This window comes from Pyrus communis, chromosome 2, assembly GCF_963583255.1.
Source record: "Pyrus communis chromosome 2, drPyrComm1.1, whole genome shotgun sequence".
NCBI classification, from domain to species: Eukaryota; Viridiplantae; Streptophyta; class Magnoliopsida; order Rosales; family Rosaceae; genus Pyrus; species Pyrus communis.
The window spans coordinates 15,433,661-15,449,481 of NC_084804.1; the positions used below are offsets into that span (position 1 = coordinate 15,433,661).

Sequence of the window (15,821 nt, forward strand, 5' to 3'; positions counted from 1 at the left end):
AGGCTCTTCTACATTCACTCTTCGTGATGTTTTTCGCATTCCCGCCATTCGAAAAAATTTACTCTCTGTTGCTAGGTTCACTAAAGATAATCGTGTCTTTTTCCTTTTTGCTCCAGATTTCTATCAAATTTATGATTTGCTCACCGGTGCACTCTTATTTCAGGGCCCTTGTGAAGATGGCTTGTATCCTCTTCAACTTTCCTCCACCCGTCAACCCCTTGCTCCTCATGCTCTTACCACTCTTCACTCCTCTACTTGGCATCGTCGTCTCGGTCACTCGTCGTCTTCTGTTCTTTCCCACCTAGGACCTTTGTTAGGAAAAGAAATAAAATTTAATAAGACATTCTGTACGGATTGTGCTATAAGCAAATCCACTCAATTACCGTTTTCGAATCGTAATATTTCAGTCTCATTTTCTTTTCACCTCATTCACTCCGATGTTTGGATGTCTCCTGTGCCCTCTCTTAGTGGCTTTCGGTATTATGTTCTTTTTACGGATGATTTTTCGCGTTACTCTTGGATTTATCCCATGCGCCGTAAATCGGAAGTCTTTACACACTTTCAAACATTTGTTGCCATGGCCCAGAATCTCTTCAACTCTAGTATTAAAATCTTACAAAGTGACAATGGTACCGAATATGTGAACAATGCTTTTGCCAATTTTTGTAACACCTTGGGTATCCAACAACGGTTCTCATGTCCTCACACCCCTCAACAAAATGGCGTCGCCGAACGCAAACATCGCCATATTGCAGACATGATTCGCACCCTTCTTCATACTGCTCATTTACCACCTTCCTATTGGACTGAAGCGGCTCTCACCGCGGTTCATCTCATTAATCTTCTTCCTACACCCCTCCTAAATTGGGAATCCCCATATGCCAAACTCTTCCATCGATCTCCCTCTTATTCTCATCTCCGTGTCTTCGGTTGTTCATGCTTTCCTAACCTCAGTCCTTATACATCCCACAAACTTTCTCCTCGCTCTTTAGAATGTGTCTTCATCGGTTACAGTCCGAGTCATAAAGGTTATAGGTGTCTCCACCCTTCCACCGGTCGTGTCTATATCTCCCGTCATGTAATTTTTCAAGAAGATTATTTTCCTTTTACTAAATTGCAGGTCACTCATGACTCTCCCACCATTTTGTTGGACATTCAACCTATCGCACCTCCGCAGCCCCCGCTGCCGAGCCCTCATATACCATTGTCTCCCCCTCCTCCGCAGATTACTTCTCCCTCCAGTGATCTGCCGAGCTCACCCCCCACCTCGCGGGCCCCAGCTGCTATCTCTATTGCAGCTCCACAGCCTTCACCGACAACACCTCTTCCACCGCCAGCATCATGTGATGATGCTATAACTGCACCGACTGCACCGTCTGCACAGACAGCACCGCCTGCACCGACTGCACCGCCACCGACTGCACAGCCCATTGTCTCACCGCATGCAACTCATGCAGATCCCATGGTATCTTCCAATGCTAGTCCTATGGACCACGAACCACCTGTCACCACTGCTCCACCTATGCATCCCATGGTCACACGTCTCCGACTTGGCATCACCAAGCCCAAGCATTCCACCGATGGCACCGTCCGCTATCCCCTGCCCAAAGCCCTTCTCACAACACTCTCTGATCTTGAGCCCACTTGTTTTTCTCAAGCCTCCAAGAGTCATGCTTGGCGCTCTGCAATGTCCGAAGAGATCAATGCTCTCCTTAAAAATAATACATGGTCTCTCGTTCCTCATTCACCTCATCATAACACGGTTGGTTCTAAGTGGGTGTTCCGGATAAAACGAAAGCCTGATGGATCTATTGAGCGTTATAAAGCTCGTTTAGTCGCCAAGGGTTTTCATCAACAGCCCGGAGTTGATTATGGGGAGACCTTTAGCCCCGTCGTAAAACCTACCACCATTCGAACGGTTCTCAGTGTTGCCATTTCTCGTGGTTGGTCACTACGCCAACTCGATGTCAAAAATGCATTCCTTCACGGGCACCTCCAAGAAGATGTTTACATGACTCAACCTCCCGGTTTTGTTGACCCTGATCGTCCCCATTATGTATGCAAGTTATACAAATCTCTCTACGGTCTCAAACAAGCGCCCCGAGCATGGTTCCATCGCATTAGCTCCTTTCTCCTCACTGCCGGTTTCACACAAAGTGTTGCTGATCCATCCCTCTTCATTTATCGGTTTGGTCCTCACACCATATTTTTGCTCTTATATGTTGATGACATTGTTCTCACTGGTAGTGATACTGTTTTGCTACAAAGTTTTATTGATGCATTGGGCAGTGGTTTCGACATCAAAGATCTTGGTCCACTTCAATATTTTTTGGGATTGCAGGTTCTTACTCATGGTGATTCCCTACACATCAGTCAATTAAAATATGCTCATGATTTGTTACAAAAGCACGATCTTGAACATTGCAAGCCCGTCAATACACCCATCGCTCCAAAGGTTGTTTTGTCCAATACTGATGGTCCTCTCCTCTCCTCTCCCACGGAGTTTCGTGAACTTGTTGGCTGCCTTCAATATCTTACCTTGACACGTCCCGACATTACTTATGCGGTGAATACAGTTTCTCAGTTTATGAGTGCCCCTCGTGCTCCTCATCTTGTTGCCGCCAAGCGTATTCTTCGATACGTCAAAGGGACTCTCGATCATGGTCTTATCTTTACACCTCAATTACGAACTGCCCGCCTTTGTGCTTATTCCGATGCCGACTGGGCGGGGTGCCCTGATACACGCCGCTCAACAAGTGGTTACTTAATTTACTTGGGTTCGAACCTTGTCTCATGGTGCTCAAAGAAACAGCCCACTATTGCTAGATCCAGTGCCGAGTCCGAATACAGGTCCCTCTCTCACTCTTGTGCAGAAACAACTTGGTTATCCTATCTTCTCTATGAGCTAGGTGTCTCTATACAGTTTCCTGTTCACCTTTACTGCGACAATCTCAGCGCCACCTACATGGCTGCCAACCCTGTCTTCCATGCTCGCACTCGTCACATTGAACTTGACTACCACTTCGTCCGTGAAAAGGTCACTGTTGGGAGTCATCGTGTATTTTTTGTGCCATCCGTCGATCAGCCAGCTGATGTTCTTACTAAAGCACTGCACAAGCCGCGTCACACCTTTCTTTGCTCCAAACTTGTCCAACCGAGGCCGTCCAGTTTGCGGGGGGGTGTTAGCAAGATTCCATCATCTCCACATATCTCTCCTCAATCCTCTTGATTGAGTTATATTTAGAATGATTGTATAGGGTTGACTTGGTGATTTCAATTGTAATTAATTATTGTATCAAATAGGTTCTATATATCTTGTAATTCAGGGAATGAATAAACAAGGGAAAATCATTGTTACATTACCTAACCATGCTTTTCCACCTTACATCACATTTCAATATTTTCAACCAATCTTTCCTTCAGAGTTTTCATATACTTTTGTATGGAAAAAAAAAAAAAAAAAAGGCTATAAATATTTTAATACTAGCCTGGGTTATTCAATTTACGGATGGAGATGCACTTGGACAATTACTGTTTACTAAAGGCAGTAATTGCTTGGGCAATTTGGGAGAGGAGGAGTTGATGAGACTGAATATATTTTCCTCTATTTAAGTGAGCTATGAAATGTATTGCTGGCTACCGGCACATTTTGGTGATTGTGGAATTTGTGTAATGTTGGTGATCCTTTGTTGCGTCCTGGGACCTTGTCACTGGTGTTGGTGATTGTTTGTTGCAAATTAGAGCATGAAGCTGTTGTATAATTTCTCATACAAATTGAATAATCTGATGTCCATCAATGTTTCATGAACCCCTACGGGCAGCCTTTAGTTAGCTTTTAAATGTTTTAACAAGATGATTCGGTCTCCTTGTTGTCTTGGCCTTTGGAGTTGGAATTGAACTTCAATTTCAAGGTTTTGCATGGCGGATTTAAAAACGCAAATGCTTTCGACTGGTTTTATCTTCAATTAAAAACTGACTTACACCCACCATAACATTCTACATTAATAACACACCAAGAAGAACGTCACCCAAATGCTACGGTAGTCCTTGTCGATATCAAATTGCATGATGAAATCGAGCAACATAGCTTGTAAATAAAGCGCGTAACCGCGTAAGGCAGGAAAGGGAGACCTATTGGCTACTGTGTTTTTGCCACTACCATGCACTTGTGACTTGCCCAGTCGTCAGCTAGCTTTTCTACAAGGTTCAGATGATGAGGTTCCTTTAATTTGTCTTTATGTGTCTGAACACTTCGAATTTTTGTTCGCGGAAGGTAGAGTTGGGTAATTTTTTTCATCATCTCTTTGATGCTTTTTTAGGAGAGGCTGTATGAAATACTTCAAAGCACAATAATATTTTTTTATAACTTAATAAGTCTCATTCATCTCAAATACTTCGTTCTCTATCTCCTTTTTTTTTGCTCACATAGGTTACTTCGTTCTCTATCTTTGATGTATTATTAAGCACTCGTTTCTTTCTCTTCTTTTGTACTTACAAGTTACAAGTCCATTGTTAGTGTCTAACTACACTGTGTTAAAGAGAAATACCTTAATTATAAAGGCAATCCACCACTTGTTTTTCTCGTAATTAGGTAAAGTCTAGTTCACCGAAGCTAATTTGTGAGGTGTGCATTTTCTATCTCAAGATTTACTCATTCATTTTCGAATGTTTTGGTGTGCTTTTATCTTTAATTAAAAAGTTGTGTGCATTTGGTATGCTACTATGATATTGAAAAAAATAACAAACTAATAAGTATGTGAACCGGATGCTACGATGACCCACTAGACGTAGGTTAACTGTATTTGTCAAGATTAAATTTTTGCTAACTAAAGTTGAAACTAGTGGAACTCTAGAAGGAACAATGAACTTTGTATGTAAGGACTTGAATTTGATTTCCTCATACGTGAACACGTATGTGTGAACGCATTGAATTTTTGTCTGTGGAAGGTAAGGTGCTTGAGTTGGGTAATTTGAGATTTTCTTCTTTTACTTTTTGTTATTTTTTATAATCATCTCTTTGATGATTTTCCTGGAGTATCCCGTGCACCATATAACTTTTGTAACTTTGTGCAAGCCAAGTGAACTAGTACAATTGACCTAGTCTCTGCGGACAACTACTCTCTCATACTTTGCTTGCTTCTCAGTTTCTGCCTCTCTGTCTTTGTGTGCAAGTTTACTATTCTAACGAATATATATATATATATATATATATATTTCCGAATCTTTTATGTCCAATACCAAACATATATTTCAACCAAAAATTCAAGTAGATTTGAGTAATATAAAAGATTGACGTGCCTTAACCGTGATCACACATCATAGAAGGGCACGAAGAGAGTATGGAAATAAGAGAGTAGACAATCCACCTCCTCTTACTTGGGCGAAAGCACATAATTTCAGGCATAGTTCTTATGACTTCTCAATAACCACAAAAATAGAGGTGACAAACCAACTCATTGAATTGTTAATAAGTAATCATTTAGATCCGTTTAATTTTCACTGTAATATGATGGTGAGATTACTAATGGTGATAATTGTGCAATACTCTCCATTATTTGTCACCTGTGCCCGGAAAGACAATTCTAAAATGTTAGCCAATCTCCACTAATGAACAACTATATTCTTTGCCCTCCAAAATTTTGTAGTGTGAAATCACTTGTGTTTTTTTTTTTTTTTAAATGAAAATTATAAAAATGTGCTGGAAATTTCTTGAAAGAAATTGGGCACTAACTAACTGAGAAAATTCAAAACTTTGTAAGTAAACTGCGTATAGGGAGGCCCCATCCCATGTGCCCCTTTTTCTACTCTTTTTTTTTTTTTTTTTTTTTTTTTTTTTTTTTTTGGGAAACAGCTCCTTTTTCTACTTTTGGTCATCACTCACTTTCCTGAATGAGTTTGAACTTTGTGCATGTAGTCAAAAGCTAGTTCAAGTAAATTCTGGTTAGTCTCTCTTTTTCTCTCTCTTCATTGGACTAGTATTTTGTTTACTTTTATTATTTTTTAATTTTCATCAAACAAGCAAAACATAAGTTTGAGCTCATTCGAAAATCGAGCTGTGCCAACCCACCAAAATATATATTTCGGTTTACAAACGAACCGAATAGAGCTGAGTTTTGAGCTTGAAAAATCATTCGACCAAGGTGCTTAAACATAACTTAGATGATGTTGTTCGCAAACAATTTACGATATTGTTTCTTCCATAAATTTTGTTTTTTGAACGAGTTGTAATCACAACGATGATACTCTAGGGATCTTAATGGACATGTTGTATAATACATGTATTTTGTAACATATTTAGAAAAATGTGAAAACAAAATACAATTTAAAGAAAAAAATCAAACGATGGCCTCAATTTAGTTATTGCACTCGCTGTGTTTCTTTCACAAACATGAATTATATATGAGAACAAAGTCGAATGTTTAATTTTCCTCTTCTCCAATATTGCTGGTAGAAAAAAACAAAAACCATGTAAACCATTTTGACAAAATAAAAAACAGCTTGGATAACCAGCAGCCTCGACCCCAGCCACCTCCTCCCCTCCCATTGCCAGCCTCCCCCTTTTATCTCTCTTCCTTCACTTTTCTCCTCAAATGCTTTAGATTAGTTTTTATCTTCAATTAATCAAGTATTGTCACCGTAACATTCAAAATTAATAATGCATAAGAAAGTGCGTGATCTAGATGCTACCGTAGCGTGTTTGTCCTTGTCGAAATGTAATTGCACTGGAATGCTCTGCTGATCAAAAGATGAAATCAGTGGATGGAGCAATGAAGTTAAATTTGTACATAAAGTGCGTAAGGCTGGGAAGGGGGGCCTATTAGCTACTGTGTGTTTGCCACTACCATGCACTTGTCACTTTCAGCTTTAATAAAAGTTATGAACCGATGGTGTTGCCTAATTTGCCTTTCTTCTTCATTTTTTTTTTCCTCTTTTCATCGTCCCTTTCGATTTTTTTTGGAGAGTTCTGTTTTTCTTGAATTTGTAAACTTCTGATGTTTCTTTGGAGTAAAATCTCTGCACTCCATTAACATTTTTCATATATTCTGACTATATTTTGCTCCATTTAGGAGCTATCAAGCACATTTTAATGATTGTGGAATTTGTAGAGATATTAAATCCGTATGTATCGTTTATTAGAATAGAAAAGACATATTTATGATATATCGAAAATAATTTCACGTTTTGTTGCAAGTTTTGGTGATTGTTTGTTGCGCTCTGGCACTTTATCATTGGTATTGATGATTGTTTGTTGCAAATTAGAGCATGAAGGTGCTATATAATTTCTCACAAATTGAATAATATGATGTCCATCAATTTTCACGAACCCTTACTGTTTTTAAAAGATGATTTCGGTCTTCCTGTTGTCTTGGCCTTTGGAGTTGAAAGTGAATTTTAATTTCAGGGTTTTGACCGTTAATTTAAAAAGGCAAAAACTTTCGATTGGTCTTATTTTCAATTAAAAACTTACTTACACTCACCGTGATATCCTAAATAAATAACACAGCATGCAGGTCACCTAAATGGTTAGGTAGTCCTTGTCGAGAATCTCGAGATCAAATTACATTGGCTACTGTGTGTTTGCCAGTACCATGCGCTTGTGACTTGTGAGCAGTCAGGGTAAGAACTGATGATGATGTTCCCCTTATTTGTCTTTTTCATGTGCCTTAACGCTTTGAATTTTTGTTCGGGGAAGGTAAGAGTGTTTGAGTTGGGTTTTTTTATAAGAAAATTAATGGAAAGAATTTGAAAATTTTTAATTTTAATTATAAGATAAAATAAATAATAAAGTGAATAATAACATGATTGATTTTTTTAATGTAAAAATATGATTTTTCGTTAAAATAAACAGTACCGGAAATTTTTTGTTAAAGTTCATTTTTTTTTATTTCATCATCTCTTTGATGATTTTCTAAAAAAGTCTGTATATGATATTTCGAAGCACCAGAAAATTCTCAAGTACTCGCTTCTTTCTATTCTTTTGTACTTACAAGTCCATTGTTAGTGCCTAAATACAACGGGTTGAAGAGAAATATCTTAACTATAAACGCAATTCACCACTTATTTTTCTTGTACTTGGGTAAATTGTAGTTCACCGAAGCCAATTTGGCATATGTGTGTTTTCTATCTCAAAGTTTGCTTGTTCATTTTGGAATGTTTTGGTTTGCTTCTTTCTTTAATGAAAGGGTTGTATACGTTCGGAACGCTACCGTGACATCCTGAGCTAATAATGAATTAACAGTACGTGACTTGGTTGCTACGATGGCCAACCGGCTGTAGGTTAGCTGTCTTTGTGAAGATTAAATTTCATTACTGTTCAAAGCTGAAAGCAGTGAAAGGAAAATAGAACTCAAGAAATCTAAACTCATGATGATGTGGCTTTAATTTGATTTTCTTCATATGTGTGAACGCATTGAATTTTTGTTCGCGGAAGGTAATTTGATCTCTTCTTTTTTTCGTCAATCTTTATTTTTGTAACCTTGTGCAAGTCAAGTCAACTAGTACAATTGATCTGGTTTGTACGGGCAACTAAATCCCTTGCTTGCTTCTCAGTTTCAACCTCTCTCTGTCTTTACTTAGTTTAGTTCTTAGAGATGGTGTTGGGCACGGTCCGGTTCTGCTTAAATTTTTTACTAACATCTTACAATTTGATTTAGTTTAATTTCGATTTGGTTCATACTGATTTACAACCAAAATTATTTATATATATATATATTTGTGTGTGTGTTTGATATGTTACATATTTGCAAAGGGGTGTGCTATACACACATCCTATTTTACTTCTCACACACCCCTTGATAATTTATGTTCGTTGATCTTCTTCAATTCATCTGATCCAACATCCGAAAATTAAAAAAGTGTGAAAAGTAAAATGGGATGTGTAGATATCACATCCCTTTGCAAATATGCTTATATATATATTTTTTATTTTATTTTATTTTTTCAAATCTTCTACTTCCAATATCAAACACATATTTAAAACACTAATTTAAGCAAATTTGAGTTCCCTCTAATAGATTTACAAGATTTTTTACTGGAAGAGAGAAAGTGTACATATAAATATAAATCCATGGATAAAAAACCTCAAGTCAAGACCAAAGTGTACATCCTAAACTAAACTAAAGTGTAAAATATTGGTTAATTGCTCCAATACTAGTTCAAAGAGTACAAAACACAATTTACATACATATACACACAATACACTTATAAATACTTGTAAATACATACATACATTCATAAAACTAATAAACTTAAATAAATATTTATACTTTTGGTCCAGTTCGATTTAAGCTGGTTCCTAGTGCTACAAAATAAGGACTGGAACCGGTTTGAGCTAGTCTGATTTAGTTCTTGACTCGATTTTGACTTTTTCAGTCAACACGGTTTTTTTCAATTTTTTTATTCGGTTGATTCGGTTTTCCGGTCCGCCGGTTTTTATGCCCACCCCTATCTAGATAGATAGCGAGAGAGAGAGATGGAGTGTATCATGACTCTCTCACTTAAGCCAAGGCACATAATTCCAGGTAGAGTTCTAGACTTTCTTATGACCTCTTGATAGCCTGAAAATAGAGATGACAAATCAACTCATTGAATTGTTAATGCGTAACCATAAAACCCTGTTTAGTTTGATTCACCATAATATGATGGTGAGATTGGTAGTGGTGAGGATTGTTTAATATCTTATTACACTGAAATTAAATAAAATAGGTATTAGACTCTTAATGGGTTGACTTGTGTGCTCGGAAAGACAATTCCAAATCTAAGGCAATCTTCACTAGTGAACAATTATATTCTTAGCCCTCCATAATCTTTTAGTGTGAAATTCACATGTTCTTTTTTATGAGAAATTACAAAAATGTACTGATAGTAAATGCTTGGAAATTTCTCTAAAGAGATTGAACACAAAGGAAAATTCAAAACTTTGTACGTAAAGCGTGTAAGGGGAGGCCCCATCCCATGTGCTCATTTTTCTACTTTTGTTGGTCTCTCACTCATTGATGTTTCTGAATGAGTTTGGATCTTTGAGCACGTGGTCAAAAGCCAGTTCAAGTAAATTCTGAATTTTCTCTCTTGCTTCATGAAAAATATCATTTTAAAAGAGTTTCTTTAATATTTATCTAATAAGAAATCTCTCTATAACTACTTCCTGGATCTAAAAACTAGAGAGTAGGTTTCTCTTCTCTTCCATTCACTCCACTCATCTCTAACTTTTCTCTTTATTTTTCTCTTTTTATAAAAAAAAATACCAATAACAAATGTTAACCTAACTTAATCATTACCGTTCAAATAAAAGAATAAAAAATGAAAGAAAAATTAAAAGAGGAGACAATCTTATTCCAAAAACTAGGGATCATGATCCTCTCTTAATCTAAGGATGAGGATTCTCATGACCAAGAGATATGGATCGTTGGATAAAAATTCAATGGTTATAATTATTATAATTTTAAAGGAACCCCCTATTCGTAACCGTTGAATAAAAATCTAATAGCCCACATTTCTTGATCAATAACAAATGTTAACCTAACTTAATCATTACCGTTCAAATAAAAGAATAAAAAATGAAAGAAAAATTAAAAGAGGAGACAATCTTATTCCAAAAACTAGGGATCATGATCCTCTCTTAATCTAAGGATGAAAATTCTCATGACCAAGAGATATGGATCGTTGGATAAAAATTCAATGGTTATAATTATTATAATTTTAAAGGAACCCCTTATTCGTAACCGTTGAATAAAAATCTAATAGCCCACATTTCTTGATCACGAGGAACCTCATCCTTAAATTAAGAGAGGATGCTGGTCTAAAAACCAGAGGCAAAAAAGTACAACGTGTTTATTAGTTTCAGAGGTGGGGACACCCGTACTGGCCATCGAGAAATTTTTAGGAGTGCCGGGTACACCAAAAAATTTTGGTGTACCCTCACTCATTAGAATTTGATTTTATTTATTTATTGAAAAATAAGTGAGGGTAGGGTCTACCATTATGAGTGAGGGTACACCAAAATTTTTTGGTGTACCCGGCACTCCTAAAAATTTCTCCTGGCCATCCAGGACTTTATGCCTAAACTAAAGTTCCTTCAACGTGCAAGTAAATGTACCAAGACAAATTTCAAATATCAATGGTTTATTATTTTGTTTATCATTTTTAAATTTTCGAATAGTGAATAGTGAAGAACTATATTTTTAGGATTCCATGATTTCGTAGTGTGCAATTCACATGTTTTAACTTTTTCTAGAAATTAGAAAAGGATACACAACAAAAATAGAAAGTGCTTGGAAATTTTATTAGAAGAAATTGGTCATTAACTAAATTACAAAATTGCGAATTTTGTACATAAAGAGAGTAAAGGGAAGCCACCTTTTATGACCATCGACCATTGAATTTGAATATCAGCTGACTTAAAAAAAATTTAATATACATTAATGTATGACACACATTGTTAAATTTAACGATTGAATATAAATGTACGCTGAATAAAATATGAGAGAATTTAACGTGCATATATGATATGCTTTGAAAACAATTTATATTTTACATTGTTGTATAGAGTGGACGACTGAGCTAACAGTGTCCACTAGCGCTAGGCAACTTCCTCGCATCAGGGGGGAGCTGGATTCATAAGGATATATTACGGGAAGATTTAACAAAGCACATTCGATATTGTTCGTTTTTAATAAAAAAATTATATTTATACTTTTTCTTGATACTATTTACTATATTTTAAAAAAAAAAATTCTTTAAGAGGAAAGTTTTTTTATAAACTTTTCGTTCGGTTTTCTTATATTATAACCTTTTATTCCGTTATATTTTATTGAAAGATGCCTGACAGAGTGTGTTGGGCTAATTTTCAATGACAAGTAGTACAATTTCAATTTTTGTATAGTTTTAGGTGTACTTATAGTTCAGATTCTCTTTCTAATCGAACACTCGCTTCGATCGCTTCATTTTCTTCTCCAGAGATAGATAGAGAGATGGGGTTGATTGGGTTCATTCAAGATTTCAACATCATCATCATCGCAATCGGGACTCTGTTGCACATGTTCTGCAAATTATTGACATTGTCTTCTTCTCCGTCTTCTGCGGCTGATTCTGATGTTGCTCATTCTACTGCTGTTGCTCATTCTGATATCCCCCAACGTCGAAAAAAGTATGATGTGTTTATCAGCTTCAGAGGTGAGGACACCCGCAATACTTTTACGAGCCATCTTTACGATGCCTTGCTTCAGAAGAAGATTGATACCTACATCGATAGGAGACTTGAGAGAGGAGAACAAATAGGACCTGCTCTTCGAAGGGCAATCCAGAAATCAAAGCTTTGGGTGATCATTTTTTCACAAAACTATGCTTCTTCCACATGGTGTTTGGATGAACTTGTGCATATACTTAAATGCAACAAAAGAGGCAACAGAAGAGCCGAGTCTGTGATACCCATTTTTTACCACACCGATCCATCAGATGTACGAAAACAACGAGGGAGTTATGCGGCTGCATTTGCTATACACGAAAAACGTTTCAAGGACAATATCGACAAGGTGCACAAGTGGAGGGGTGCTTTGACGGATGCAGCCAATGTAGCTGGGTTTCAACATTCAGAAAACACATGGTAACAAACTAATTCTTTAACCTGTATACAATTATAAATTTCTTTAAACTTGTGACGGTTTGATTTGTGCTAAGACTTTGTAAGGTATATTTAAGACTAACTATTGCTTTCCTTCATAATCATATATATATGCCAGGACGGATGCCGATTTAGTCAAGATAGTTGTTAAGGATATTTGGACCAAATTGAGTCGCCATTCATCCTGCAATTTAAAGGGCCTTGTTGGAATTGAAAGTCGCATCGAGCAGATCGAATCACTGTTAGGCATTCATTTAACGGACCATCTGATCACTGTAGGTATTTGGGGCATGGGTGGTATTGGCAAGACCACCCTTGCTAAAGCTGTATTTCGCAAACACTCTTCTAAATTCGAAGCCTCGTGTTTTCTTGAAAATGTTAGGGAGAGAGAACAAAAAGATGGGCTAAAACACTTGCAAAACAAACTTCTTGAAGAGTTATTTAAGGGTAATGAAGTGATGTCCATAGGAGTCAATTTTGTTAATGATATGCTCGGCCAGAAAAAGGTCCTCATTGTTATTGATGATGTGAGTGAGGCAATGCAAATAGTAGAGTTAGCTAGCCATCGTCTTCAGTATGGCACTGGAAGTAGAATCATTTTCACAAGTAGAGATAGGAGCATACTTAAGCACAATGTTGTAGAGGATCAGATCTACAAGGTTGAGGGATTAAAACCGAATGACGCTCTTAAGCTCTTCCGTTCGTATGCATTCAAGAATACCGGTACTTCTAAAATAGATTATGAGTTGGTTGATGGGGCGGTGGCTTATGCCGGAGGCGTTCCTTTAGCTCTTATACTTTTGGGGTCCTCATTCCTAAATTGCAAGAGCAAAGAAGCCTGGGAAAATGAATTGGACAAATTGAAACAATTTCCCAATGAAAATATCCTAAGAGTGTGGAGACCAAGTTATGACAGACTGACAAAAATTGATAAGAATATATTTTTGGATATAGCATGTTTTCATAAAAAGAAGAAGGTGAAAGAGGTAGAAAAAATGTTAGCTATCCATGGAGGCTTTCCAGCAACCCGAATTGGAGCTCTTGTTGATATGTCTCTCATATCAATTGACTCAAAATCGAAAACCATAGAGATGCTAGATTTGGTTGAAAGAATGGGAAGGGCAATTGTACGGGAGGAATGTATTGAAGATTCCAGTAAGCGGAGTAGGATGTTCAACGATGAGGATGCTTCTCATGTATTGGAATGTAATACGGTAAGAGTCAAATGCACTCAATTTTTTTTTCTCTTCTTTTAGATAACTTTTGAAGATAATGTAACAAAGTAAAACTCATTTGTAATAAAGAAGTTAGATATGATTTTTATTGTGTTAGGAAGTGTTTGGAATTCTTTTTTTTTTTTTTTTTTCTTCTTCTTCCAAATGTGCATTACATTTTAACATGTTGAAAGCATATACATTCACATTTAAACTTTCTTCTTATTGTCAGATAACTCCAAATGTTGAAGCCATATTGGTGAATTGGTCAAAGATTGAAGAGCGATCATTGACTTGTGCAAACTTCAAAGTGATGTCTAACCTAAGATTGCTAATTGTGGATAATTGCTACAAAATCACCACTCCTCTAGAACTTCCCGATTCTCTTAGTTATCTTTACTGGCCTAAATATCCACTGGAATCTTTGCCGTCAAAATTTTCTTCGAAAAATCTGGTTGAGCTTCATATGCCCAATAGCAAAGTTAAGAAGCTTTGGAAAAAAGACCAGGTATATTCTATTATATGCCCAATAGCAAAGTTAAGAAGTTCTTGTATCAAATCAAGTGTAGAAATTATATTAATTCTTTATATTTCTATTTACTCTTGATACAGAGACCTGTGAACTTACAAGTGATCGATCTATCAAACTCAAGAAATCTAACTAGAGTTCCAAATCTCTCTAGGAGTCGAAAACTTGTGAGCATAAATCTCAATGGTTGTTCCAGGTTGGTTGAAATTCCTGGGGGTATTCAACATCTTGACAAGCTGACTCATCTTGATCTTGGAGACTGCAGCAATCTCAAGTATCTTCCAAAGATGCCAGGAAATATTCAATACTTGGATTTACAAGGCAGTGGTATCAAGGAGTTGCCCAAATCAGTCTGGTCTAACAAAAACATTTCTTACTTGAAGTCCTTAGATTTAAGTAGAACAGCAGTTAAAGAGCTACACTCATCAATCGGGTCTTTCCCTGCTCTCAAAAGAATTCAACTGCAAGGTTGCGAAAGGCTTTTGAGTATTCCAGAGACCATCTGTAAGTTGAAATGTCTTGAGAAACTTGATCTCAAAGGTTGCTCTAGTTTTTCCAAATTCCCTGAAATCTTGGAGCCAATGGAACATTTGGTGTCTCTTAGTTTGGAAGGGACAGCTGTCGAAATGCTTCCTTCGTCATTTCGAAATCTAATTGGGCTTCAAACTTTAGACCTTAGTGGCTGCAAGCACCTCAAGGTTGTTGATAAAAGTATCTACCTTTTAACCAAACTTAAACGTCTCAACTTTAAAGCCTGTCGGGAACTTGAAAGATTGCCTTCCAGCTCTGAACGTTTTCCCTCTTTAGAAGTACTAGATCTCAGCGACAGCGGTATATTGGAAATCCCTGATGGTCTCGTTCGCTCAACCTCATTGAAACGTATGTATCTGTCTGGAACCAAGATTAGGAGCATACCTGCAAGCATCAAACAAGCTTCTCGGTTGTCTGAACTCAACATAGTCAACTGCAAGTGGCTTCAATCTTTGCCAGAACTCCCAATGCAATGTAATGTTGAAGCTGAAGGCTGCACGGCGCTGAAGAGAGTGGCAAGTTCAAGAAATAAGACTCACAAACAGGCAAGGCTCTTATTATTTTAGTATTGTTTTTACATTATAAAGCACAATGTTGTGGACAAGTGTGTGTAATGTCATATTTCTTATCTTTAACCAAGTCCAACAGCATCTTGAAATTCGCATTTGTATCAGACTGGAACATTAATTAACACACCAGGCCCAGGGTAACGTAGATGTCTTACAACCAAACGCAATAGTTTGAACATTCAACACCAAAAAAATACGTCATAGTTCGATGGCCGAGCTGCAATGAGCGAAAAAATTGAATGGCCCAATTGGACTAACACCGGCAAAACATTGTTCTTGTTTGAACCAAACAAAGGTCAGCAGAACAAATTTTATCAAGGGGGGTAAAAAATTACAGCAAATTAAGGCCGAAAAAAAGA

General features: G+C 37.0%; 1 protein-coding gene across 1 annotated transcript; it reads left to right on the forward strand.

The window, feature by feature from the left end:
* The first annotated feature begins 11,781 nt into the window (after positions 1 to 11,781).
* Positions 11,782 to 15,725, forward strand: LOC137727147 (disease resistance protein RPV1-like). Its single transcript, XM_068466085.1, has 4 exons — positions 11,782 to 12,601; positions 12,738 to 13,833; positions 14,066 to 14,341; positions 14,446 to 15,725. The coding sequence occupies exons 1-4, from the start codon at positions 11,970 to 11,972 to the stop codon at positions 15,457 to 15,459; spliced, it is 3,018 nt and encodes a 1,005-aa protein (XP_068322186.1). The 5' UTR covers positions 11,782 to 11,969; the 3' UTR covers positions 15,460 to 15,725.
* The last annotated feature ends 96 nt before the right edge of the window (positions 15,726 to 15,821 follow it).

Excerpts from the sequence above, each read along its gene's own strand:
- LOC137727147 (XM_068466085.1), top strand. The coding sequence starts at position 11,970 with ATGGGGTTGATTGGGTTCATTCAAGATTTCAACATCATCATCATCGCA. Across the intron at positions 12,602-12,737 it reads CAACATTCAGAAAACACATG|GACGGATGCCGATTTAGTCA; the intron begins GTAACAAACTAA and ends TATATATGCCAG. Across the intron at positions 14,342-14,445 it reads AGCTTTGGAAAAAAGACCAG|AGACCTGTGAACTTACAAGT; the intron begins GTATATTCTATT and ends CTCTTGATACAG.